At 42.4% G+C, this 12,440-nt stretch overlaps 1 protein-coding gene across 3 annotated transcripts in view; it reads left to right on the top strand.

Annotated features, from left to right (window-relative positions):
• Nucleotides 1-11,872, top strand: part of tmem91 (transmembrane protein 91) — a 54,912-nt gene extending 43,040 nt beyond the window's left edge. For all 3 annotated transcript variants that reach the window (XM_067419063.1, XM_067419061.1, XM_067419064.1), the window contains 2 exons: nucleotides 7,744-7,890; nucleotides 9,178-11,872. In XM_067419063.1, coding sequence (XP_067275164.1) covers nucleotides 7,744-7,890; nucleotides 9,178-9,333 — 303 coding nt within the window. In that variant the 3' untranslated portion in view covers nucleotides 9,334-11,872. The remainder of the gene's footprint in view (nucleotides 1-7,743; nucleotides 7,891-9,177) is intronic.
• The last annotated feature ends 568 nt before the right edge of the window (nucleotides 11,873-12,440 follow it).

The raw sequence follows: 12,440 nt of genomic DNA, 5'->3' as shown, positions 1-12,440 counted from the left end.
TTAAATTACTCTGATGTCATTTGGCCTACCCAAATAGTAGCAGGGTCAGGGGAGGGGCAAAAAGGGGTAAAAAAGGGAGGTATTTTTTTGGGGGGTTATTGCAGCTTTGACAAAATATACTTACATGTTTATCCCTTTTAGCAGTGTTTTATGTAACTTCAAAGGGTTTCCTGTAAAATGACACCAAAATTTTGAACCTAGACCACTGTATGTGTGTATGGGAGGTATGTATTTTCAATTTGGGTAGGCCAAATCCAGGCGGAAATCCCAAAAAATGGCCCTGAGTGTAAGAGGATAATTTATTATTCAGATTCATAGTTTTAAGTTTGAAAGTAAGGATAAACAATATAAAAAGCATTTGAAAAGTAGCAAAAATACATTAAGGCATTGTAAAAACCTGTGACAAAAAGTAAAACATAAATAATAATAATAATAATACTTAGCAAGAATGCATTAAATTGGTCAATAGAGAGTAAAAACTTTTAAATTCTGTTTTAAATAAATGCTGTTTATACATCAAAGAATCCTGAAAAAACATATCATGGTTTCCACAAAAAGTATTAGATTATTATTAAATATTTCTGAAGGATTGTGTGACTTTAAATACTTGAGTATTAATGCTTAAATTTCAGCTTTGCCACCTCAGTTATAAATAACATCTTAAGATATATTAAAGCATAAAAATTACTTAATTTTTTAAAATAATTTTACATTATTATAAAACAGTATCCCCGGTTTCACAGATGAGGCTTCAGCTAGTCCTAGACTAAAATGCACGTTTGAGCTGTTTTAACTGAACACACTGACTAATCTTAAATATGTCAGTGTCATTATTTTGTCTCAAGATGCACATCAGTAATATTTATAAAAGCTGCTGAAATGTCCTAATTTAACTAAGACCTGATGAAAACAGGCCTAAAAATCGTACAGACCCTAAAGGTTTACCTGTTGTTTTCCTCTGTTTGGTCTGCGGTAGGAATGGCTGGCTGTTTGATTTTATTGTTTTCGCTCCTTTCTTTCTTGCTGTTGTATTTGAACTCTGAAGAGAAGAGTGAACTGAATTTTGTGCCAAGTCACTCTCTGTTTACTGGATTCGCAGTTGCTCATTCACAGTTCAAATCCTCGTAGCTTTCCTGCATTTGAAAAATAGAAAATCACCTAGCCGTTAAGCCCTGCATTTCCTCTAATGCTCTGGATATTGCAGCACAAATGTGGAATTCAAATGCTGTACAGTCAGTGATAGGTGAATGAGCTTTTAAATTGAAAAATCAAACGGCATGAATAGCAGTGGGGGATGTGGAGCGCGGACACTGGCCTTCAAACCCAGCATGATTATTGAAAGCTCTGCGTCCACTGGCGTGTGAATAATAATGCCACTATGCTGATGAGCTCCATGCCAACTTCTATTTCATACACCAGCAAACAAGATCTAGGAGAAGCCAAGATTCAGATTACAGATTCAGCTTACCCCCTAATCATTTTGATCGATGGCATAAAAAAGGTCTTTTTTTTACCTGTGCCAACCAAGAACACATCAAACTATTGGGCCATTTATGTCTGCCAAAAAACTGACACGATTTATTTTACGGCACCACATGCAGCTCAAACAAAGCATACTCTAACACTTAGCATTCTGCGTCAGAGCGCAGAAGCATTCCTCTGAAAAGCTGCTTGTCACATAGCACAAACACTCAGTCCCTTTAAAAAAGCACTTGAGGTTCTCTCTGTCAGCACTGATTACACATGCTGTCATGCCATCAGGGCTTTTCATCAGGAGGTCAAGTGTAAAACTGCTGCCATTAAAATATTTAAAAACCTGTTCTGAGCAGAGGCAGGGCTAACAAAGAGGAGAAACGACTGAGTTTGGCAAGATCGGAGCAAGTGACTGTATGTGTTCTATGAGGACCTGCTCTAATATGACACAGCATTAATAAAATATCACTCTATTTAAATGCCAAAAGGTGCTTAAAAGTGATGTGGGATATGGTAACATGATTGCAAGGCTACTCTTTTAAATATTCATTCGACTTTTTTTCAGATGGCTGTGAGGTTTACTTATAATCTAAAATGCCACGTGAGATCTCAAGCTTTCATTTCCGACCGTAAAGGACATTTGACAGGAACCTGACCACTGTTAAAGATACAACCCCAAATCAGAAAAAGTTGGGACAGTTTGGAAAACGCAAATAAAAAAAGAAAGTAGTGATTTCTAAATTTACTTTGACTTGTATTTCATTGCAGACAATATGAACACAAAATATTTCATGTTTTGTCTGGTCAACTTCATGTCATTTGTAAATATGCATCCTTTCCTGTCATTCAGACCTGCAACACATTTAAAAAAAAGTTGGGACAGGAGCAATTTAGGGCTAGTAATGAGGTAAAAGGGTTAACTAATGATGTGATTTGAAACAGGTGATGTCAACAGGTGATTGAAATTATGATTTGGTACAAAAGCAGCATCCAAGAAAGATCTAATCCTTTAGGAGCAAAGATGGGCCGAGGATCGCCAGTTTGCCAACAAATACGTGAGAAAATTATTAAAATGTTTAAAAACAATGTTCCTCAAAGAAAGATAGGAAGAGATTTGGATATTTCACATTCAACAGTGCATAACATAATTACAAGACTCAAGGAATCTGGAGGAATTTCAGTGCGTAAAGGACAAGACCGCAAGCCTAAGCTGAACAACCGTGATCTCCGATCCCTCAGGCGGCACTGCATCAAGAATCGTCATTCATCTATAAGCGATATCACCACATGGGCTCAGGACTACTTTGGCAAACCTTTGTCAAGTACCACAATACGTAGTTACATCCACAAATGCCAGTTAAAAATGTACTGTGCCAAATGGAAGCCTTATGTTAACAGTGTCCAGAAGCGCCGTCGACTTCTCTGGGCTCGGAGGCATCTGGGATGGACCATCACACAGTGGAAATGTGTACTGTGGTCAGATGAATCAGTATTTCAGGTATTTTTGGGGAGGATTGTACGCCGTGTGCTCCGGACCAAAGAAGAAAAGGATCATCCAGACTATTACCAGCAACAAGTCCAAAAGCCAGGGTCTGTCATGGTATGGGGTTGTGTCAGTGCCCTTGGCAAAGGTAACTTGCACTTCAGTGAAGGCACCATTAATGCTGAAAAGTACATAGAGATTTTGGAGCATAATAGGCTGCCTTCAAGAAGATATCTTTTCCAGGGACGTCCATGCATATTTCAACAAGACAATGCAAAACCACATTCTGCACACATTACACAGTCCTGGCTGCGGAGGAAGAGGGTACGGGTACTTGACTGGCCTGTCTGCAGTCCCGACCTGTCTCCAATAGAGAATGTGTGGCGCATTTTGAAGCGCAAAATGCGACAATGAAGACCCCGTACTGTTGCCCACCTTAAGACTTGTTTGCAGGAAGAATGGGACAAAATTACTTCTGAAACACTTCATCACTTGGTGTCTTCAGTCCCTAAACGTCTTTTAAGTGTTGTGAAAAGGAATGGCAACATTACAAAGTGGTAAATGCTTTACTGTCCCAACTTTTTTTGAAATGTGTTGCAGGTCTGAATGACAGGAAAGGATGCTTATTTACAAAAGACATGAAGTTGACCAGACAAAACATGAAATATTTTGTATTCATATTGTGTGCAATGAAATACAAGTCAAAGTAATTTTAGAAATCACTTCTTTTTTATTTTATTTGAACATTCCATACTGTCCCAACTTTTTCTGATTTGGGGTTGTACTTTGAATCTGTGGCCAGACAAGTTACACACAGTGCTGGGAAGTAACTGATTACTTGTATGCGCTCGTTGTATGTGCGTAGCTTCGTATGATGGTATTTTGACCAGCTGAGAACTCGTGAACTCTTTAACTCATTTCAGAGCTTATAACATGTGTAAAGGAGTCAAAACAGCAGCAGGAATCCCTCCGTCACACACACACAAATGAAGATCTGCTGTGAGGAGACGCAGTTCTGACGCCTGTACCAAACTGTGATGGGCAACACACATCACACAAGAAAAAACAGACATGCTTGAGCATTCTTTCCTTTTTAGGTCACCTCTTGTGACATCTAGTCGTGTTTTTGGATCGTTTACATGTGTTTGGCTCGTGTTGCATTACTATTTCAATTGAACCGCACCAGAGTTTGTTTGGAAGTGGAGAGACCCATCTTTTTAGCTCGTTTGGTGGCACCAGGGTTCAGATGGCAGCGTTCACACTTATTCAAATGAACTGCACTAACAGAGCAATCGCACCAGGGTTTGTTTTAACTTACTAAACATCCCAAGTGTGAACACATCCTCATATGAACACAACACGAACCAAAGACATGTTAAAGAACCAAAAACGGGACATGCTTTTACAAGATGTGACCATAAAAGGGACATTCTCTCATCCTTCACTTCTCATCACTGTGACAATGTGTCCTATCACAGTTCGGTACAGTTTTGGTCCGTCAGAACTGTCTCCTTACAGCAGATCTTGGTTTGTGTATGTGATGGAGAGATTCCTGAAGCTGTTTTGACTCCTTTACACATTTTATAAGCTCTTCACGAGTTCTCAGATGGCCAAAATACCGTCATATGAAGCTACACACATAAAATGAGCATGTTTAGCCACACACACCATCGGTTTGGATATTTCACAAGAATATAGGGATATTAGGACGTGAAGGGCATAATAAAACTGGAACACAGCACAGGTTCACTGGTTAAAATAGCAGTTTTCTCACAATTTACAAACATTTGGAAACATTTGGATATTGTAAGAACTAAACTGAACAAAATATATAACACTGGCCTAGTCGTTTTTTTATATTTTACTGCAAAAATCCTACATAGTGCACTTTTAATAGGGGAAACTGTGAAAACGCAAGTAAAACAAACGATTATCAGTTTAAACTAAAGGTTGGACTCGATATAATGTTCCTTACAACTTACCAAAGATCCAGTGATCCAGAGATATTGACGTGCAGCCAGGAATTGTGTTTCCTGACATTTATATGAGCCTGATTTCAACACTAGGGAAGTACATAAAGTCTGCATGTGGATGCTTTAAATACAATATAGGTATGTTTAAATCCTGGTGATCACTCTTATATGAATGTTAAAATATATCGTCATTTTGTCCAGCCCTAAATGTTATATCGTTTTTCTGTCAGTGTTTATTTAGAAACATCCAATTATACAAAATATAAGATGATAATAAATATTTAATTGATGGGTTGTCAATACAGTATATAACAATGCTAGCCTGACAAGCCAGACCCACATCAAGATGTTTGGTCTGGAAACTCACCATTGACAGCTCAATCCGAGGGGCGGGATAAACGGTTGTCTTTCAAACTCCCTCTGCACGTGATAGGATAGCGCTACAACCAACCAGAGCAACGAAGGTGAAGCAGAGCTAGCTGACTGATTAAACATTCGCCGTATCCGGTCGGCTAAACTCCGAACACATCTTCCCTTCTTAAGAATGACTTCAGTGCCGTTCTTTGTTCTTTTCTCAGAGAAAAGCTTAACTCCAAGTCTTCCAGAGTCGCGGTCAAAGCTGATTCGAAAGACCGCCGCCGTTCGCCAGTTTCTGTGTTTACTAGAAGCACGCAAACGCAACTCGGCCGTCGTCATTATGGCCCCGCCCGCCGACTCTATACATGATGTGATTGGGCCGTCCAGATTTTGAGGAACACAGCTTAGAATGGTATCAATACCATTCTAAGCTGTGTTCCTCAAAATCTGGACACATTTAATTTGCCCGCAAGTGTCGTCTAGGAACTCTCAAGAATTCCTTGACGACACTTGCGGGCAAATTAAATTTCCTGCCGCTAGGGTGCGTCTAGATTTCTAGGCTATAACAATGCAATATATAAGGTAAGATTTTACCCCAAAATTCAGTATATTGACCAGTTGTTTCTTTAAATTGTAGTGATCTGTTTGCTTCTCTTTTCTGTATCTTTCGCCAGTCTGTAAAATATACCTCAGACTTCTTGTGAAGTGTATTTATACAGTCAATCTCAAAGCTCTTTCTCGGTTTAGATGTTTTGTGTGTTTTTCACTACATTCACGCTGAAAACCAGTGCTGGCCCTCAGTCTCTCCGCCCCTCGGTCTCTCCGCTCCTCGGTCTCTCCGCCCCTCGGTCTCTCCGCTCCTCGGTCTCTCCGCCCCTCGGTCTCTCCGCCCCTCGGTCTCTCCGCCCCTCGGTATCTCCGCCCATCGGTCTCTCCGCCCCTCGGTCTCTCCGCCCCTCGGTCTCTCCGCCCCTCGGTCTCTCCGCCCCTCGGCCTCTCCGCCCCTCGGCCTCTCCGCCCCTCGGTCTCTCCGCCCCTCGGCCTCTCCGCCCCTCGGCCTCTCCGCCCCTCGGCCTCTCCGCCCCTCGGGTCTCTCCGCCCCTCGGCCTCTCCGCCCCTCGGCCTCTCCGCCCCTCGGCCTATCCGCCCCTCGGCCTCTCCGCCCCTCGGTCTATCCGCCCCTCGGTCTCTCCGCCCCTCGGTCTCTCCGCCCCTCGGCCTCTCCGCCCCTCGGTCTCTCCGCCCCTCGGTGTCTCCGCCCCTCGGTCTCTCCGCCCCTCGGTCTCTCTGCCCCTCGGCTTCTCCGCCCCTCGGCCTCTCCGCCCCTCGGCCTCTCCGCCCCTCGGCCTCTCCGCCCCTCGGCCTCTCCGCCCCTCGGCCTATCCGCCCCTCGGCCTCTCCGCCCCTCGGTCTCTCCGCCCCTCGGCCTCTCTGCCCCTCGGTCTATCCGCCCCTCGGCCTCTCCGCCCCTCGGCCTCTCCGCCCCTCGGCCTCTCCGCCCCTCGGCCTATCCGCCCCTCGGCCTATCCGCCCCTCGGCCTCTCTGCTCCTCGGTCTATCCGCCCCTCGGCCTCTCTGCCCCTCAGTGGGCGTAACCGTAGTCACTCCTGGCGATGTATTTTTAAAATCTCCAGTACTGGTCATTCTTAATTTGGAGCACAAAAACATTGGGGGTTAAAATGAATCAGTGAATAATTTATTTGATCAGTAATTCATGTTTTACTAAAATGCATCTGACTTCTCAATACTACATATGGGGGAGATGCCTCTGCTCACTCACAGTGATGCAGTACGATTGGATGAAAAAATAAAGCAATATTGCATGTTGTCACGCAACACTGCTTTATGTTTAAAAAAAGTAGCTTGTAGTTAAGTTACTGCTCAAAACTGAATCTCACTGGATTATTTAGTGTAAAATAATCCCATACTATTTTTTAGTCCATGAATCCTTTTTACAGTGAAGTCAGCAAAGTACAAAATACATGACGTGCATCTGGAGGATGTAAACACTATGGTTGTAGAGAAAGTAAAACGAACAGAGTTGTCAGACATAGAGAAAGACACAAATTGGAAACACAGCTCTTTTTTGAAACGAGTCAGAATTCGCCTGTAGGCATGCAGCACGACTAGTACACATTTGGCATAACCTCATTCAGTCACATTATCTTACAGGAACCAGAAAAACCTGCAACATGCGAGTAAATGCAAGTCATTGACCTTGTAGGATAAAACATAATTATATTTGAAGTTCACATGCAATTTATATAACCTACAATTTTAGTCTTAGTCATCCCTCTGAAACTCTCTTTCACAGGATCCTATGAAGATTTAAGTACAACATACAATTCAATAAATAATAAATTAATAAAACTCAGAAAATCCTTTCCATTGAGATGATGTAACCTCTGTGGAGTTGTATGCTGCAGTCAGGCTGATGATTGTGAAATTTACCCACAGGACTCCTCTAGCGATGACTTCAGTGATACAGACAGCGAGAGCAACTTTCCCATCATGATCCCTCAAGATTACCTGGGCCTGGCTTTCTTCTCCATGCTCTGTTGCTTCTGGCCTCTGGGCATTGCTGCGTTCTATCTTTCCCAAAAGGTATCTGGCCATTCTCTTGGGCTTTTGTTGGATTGTTGATATATAATTCTGCATGCTCATACAATGTTTGCATATTACTCAAATACTGTTCCACACAGGACACAGCGCTATAATCCTTAACCTTGTATCTTTTATGAGCATAAATAATTCTGATGTCATTCATGTCCTTCAATAAAATATAGCAGATGATACATGGGAGAAAACAGATTGGAATGCCAACTAATGGAGAGGACAAGAAAAAAAGACAGGAAGAAAGAGGACACGACCCATAAATCATACACTTAGAAGCCCATTATATAGAGGACTGCAGAAGTCCTCTATAGTGCCTGATAATAACATCACATCTAGTCTAATAATACTCTGCATTTTGTGCACAGAATGTGAATATCAACCAATGTAGTTTAATCTACGTTCTATTTGATAGATGGTTTCTATTTGCTGTCAAATCACGCCACACATCCAGTGTAGACTCAGTGATAGATAGATAGATAGATAGATAGATAGATAGATAGATAGATAGATAGATAGATAGATAGATAGATAGATAGATAGATAGATAGATAGATAGATAGATAGATAGATAGATAGATAGATAGATAGATAGATAGATAGATAGATAGCTGTGTCTAAAGGGCAAATGGACTGAAAGCGGCAGAGATTAGCAGAAAGCTCAGGGCAAGTTCTCTTTTGGGAGTGAGTGAGTGTGGACATTATGGAATTACACCTGAGGGTTTAGGCAGGATTACACTGAGATTTGAAGGATTATGCCACCAGCGAATCAAAGAGACACACATAAGACTAAAACAAGTCAAGACACTTGTGTTATTCAACCACAGACCGTTTGCTGACCCCCTGATGATTACACATACAGGACTCGAAAGCTCTAATCCGATTGGTCATCCTTACGAAAGGTGTTTTTTATGTGTTTTGGGATTAGTAAACAACTTAAAGCAACTTTTATTATTCTGTTCAAGCACCCCAGACATTCATCCCACATAGCAACAAAAGTCTGATCAATGGATTTCATTCAGACTTTAATTAGTGTCATAATGAGAGGCCTCTGGTGATTGATTTCCAGTAGAGCACGGGGTGTTGTCTAAAATAAGGGGATCAAAGGTAAATGCAGAAATGAATAAATGAGAGGATAGTGTAATGGTGGAAAATACGTAAGCCTTTAACCATTCCTACTCCAAAGCTAATCACTGCAGTCATGCGGTAAAAACCACCTCGAGGGACGTCCATCATTCACTATGATTAATGCTACCGTTTACCTTCTGTCTTCTCCAGACGAACAAAGCATCAGCACAAGGAGATTTCCAGGGTGCCAGCGCAGCATCTCGCCAGGCTCTGTGGCTCTCCATCCTTTCGATCGTCTTCGGCATCGTCACTTACATCTGTGCCATTGCTGCCCTGATCTCCTATCTGTCTGGGAAACCACCTTAAAGACTCCTGCGTTGGTATCCTCTCTCGAATCTTCCAGAAACACACCTCCCTGATTCCTTATCACACAAACCGCTGCTCTTTACATACTTGCATTCATCTACACCTGTAATAAGTACATTCGTTCAGCAGAGACGGCGCCTTTGTAAAATTTTCTGCAACTTTACCATGGTCATATTAAGCCCCGTTTCCACCAAAATTACCAGGAACAATTTGTACCAGGAACTTTTTTTGCAGGAACTTTTCCCCCCAGACCTGCTACTGTCTGCGTTTCCATCGCGGTCTAAAGTACCGTGAAGATTAGGCAAATTAGTCCGGTGATGTAGGGCTGCGCACAACTGCTCCTCCCAGTCAGCCACAGACAGTAATCATTTTTGCGTGACACACACTGTTTGCAACAATAACAAGAATGGAGGAGATTCAAGCTGTGCTGCTTTTGCTGGTTATGTATTGGTTTACTAAAGAGGTCATTAACAAAACGGCGGAAAAGAGCTGATACTAAGCGTATTCTGAAAACTTGTAAAGCTAGATTTAAAAGGACAAAAAGTATGTTATAATCAGCTATACGGACATTGATCGTGAGATCGTTTAGACGAACATGTGCCAAAAGAGCAAGCTTGATATTTACTGAACGCAAAACGAACCTCGCAAAAGACGTTTAAATATGCCGTTTGAAATAAAATGCTGCGTGAGCTAAACCAATCAGCGTGTTCAGCGCACAAATCCCACCCTCGCAAGTTCCTGAACTTTGAGAAAGTACTACCTCGCGAGCAGGGCCGGTTGGAGGACTTCATTTAGACCCCGGTTCCTGTGGTCGAAACGCACTGAGTACCAGCCCAAAGTTCCTGGGGAAAGTTCCTGCAGTGGAAACGCAGCTTTAGAGTCTGAAGCTAAAAAGAACAAGGAGATGATTCAGATCATAACAGTGTTCGTTAGATTAGAGAGAAAAATCAAGTCACTACATTTGGAGAGAGGGTAGATTTAGATGAAATCTGTATTTGGGTCAAAAAGATTATTGCAACACATTAGAAAGACAGACCTGCGCTCTGTCTTGGCACAAGATGGCAGGGGAGGGAATGACTGAGGCCTAAGGGTTTGTTAGAAGGGGAATCGACAAGGACAGCCAGATCAGGAGATCACAACGGACTTGGCTGTGAAACAGCAGGACTTGCCCTCTGAGACACATGATTCGAGCTAACTAGGTCATTTTCTATCTGAGCTCTAAAGCTGGTCATTGAACCACACTACGAAATGAAAACACCACCGTAAATGACTTCAGAACTCAGGTGGAAAACGTTAGATAGAAAACAAGTTCAAGTTCAAGTTCAGACAGATTCTGCAATTATGAGGGTACATGACAAGAACGCACAGGCAAAAGTTCCTATGTGATGGGGAAAATACATTACACACACACCGATTAGGCATTACATTATGACAGGTGAAGTGAATTACACTGATTACCTCTTCATCACGGCTCCTGTTAGTGGGTGGGATATATTAGGCAGCAAGTGAACATTTTGTCCTCAAAGATGATGTGTGAACGAAAAGATTTAAAGGGCAAGCGTAAGGATTTGAGTGAGTTTGACAAGGGATAAATTGTGATGGCTAGACGACTGGGTCAAAGCATCTCTAAAACTGCTGCTCTTGTGGGCTGTTCCCGGTCTGCAGTGGTCAGTATCTATCAAAAGTGGACCAAGGAAGGAACAGTGGAGAACCGGCGACAGGGTCATGGCCTTCCAGCAGGATTATGTGCTCCTGCCACAAAGCAAAAATGGTTCAGGAATGGTTTAAGGAGCACAACGAGTTTGAGGCGTTGACTTGGCCTCCAAATTCCCCAGATCTCAATCCAATCGAACATCTGTGGGATGTGCTGAACAAACAAGTCCAATCCATGGAGGCCCCACCTCGCAATTTACAGGACTTAAAGGATCTGCTGCTTACATCTTGGTGCCAGATACCCCAGCACACTTTCAGGGGTCTAGTGGAGTCCATGCCTCGAGGGGTCAGGGCTGTTTTGACAGCAAAAGGGGGACCAACACAATATTAGGAAGGTCTCATAATGTTATGCCTAATCGGTGTATATACTGCAGCTTCCACTGAGTCATGCTGTTATGAGAAGCTTCTCCTGCAGGACTCTATTCATAGCTTGATAAATGTAGACTCTCCATTTGTCCACCTGCCAACAAAACTGTATGGAGACACTTCATATGACTCAGCTAAATCATACCTGCAAACTCTGAACCGGTGAAAAAGGTGATGCATCAGTTATTTATAAACGATTGTGTGTTTTCTATACAATTGGTCTGAACAAAAATTGCAGAATTGCTGAATAAAAATGCAAAGCCACTTTAAAATATCTTTGAAAGCAGAAATACAGCGGTTACCCCTGTACACCAAAGCAGAGCTGCGCACATAAACGCCACCGTGTTTACGGAGATAGGATGGAATTTAAATGACAGTTTTTGAAGTCTGTTCCCTTCAGAGATGCATTCATGAAGCTTCTCCTGCAGGAATATTCATAGCTTGATAAATGTAGACTACCGTATGGGACACATACGGGGCATTTTCACACCTATAGATCGTTTGTTTTGTTCTAAAAACAGGACTTAATTTGATACAAGGTTGCATTTTCTTCTTAGTCCAGTTTGCTTACACAAGGCAACCTTTCAAAGTGTACCAAAATGTGTTTATACAAGTCACATGAGTAAAACTGTCCTCTTATTGGTCAGTTTCCCCTGCGTCATCCATCAAGATGATTGACAAGTTCGCGGCATGAGATTATTGTGGCTTTATCTGTAACTGTCCAGACACTATACGAATGTAGCCGTGACTCCCACTGTTAAATGATATACTACAATCCTATTAATACTGCAGCAAATTCAAACACACTCTCTCTGGATCTCCCAGCACTGTCTAGAGTTAACTGTCAAGACACACACACACACTATACGAATGTTATAGTGCAGCTAGAGCAGGAGTCAAGGCTTCGTCAGGACAGCATTCCCACTGAGAAGCACAAATCACAGAATCGGACACTACTACTATTTATACAGCGCATTTACCGTTATGAATTTGGGTCGTTGGTCCATTGGGTCGGATTGCGTTCACAC

Source organism: Pseudorasbora parva, chromosome 16 (genome assembly GCF_024679245.1).
Source record: "Pseudorasbora parva isolate DD20220531a chromosome 16, ASM2467924v1, whole genome shotgun sequence".
Classification (NCBI taxonomy): Eukaryota; Metazoa; Chordata; class Actinopteri; order Cypriniformes; family Gobionidae; genus Pseudorasbora; species Pseudorasbora parva.
This window is presented reverse-complemented; position numbering and strand designations above follow the sequence as displayed.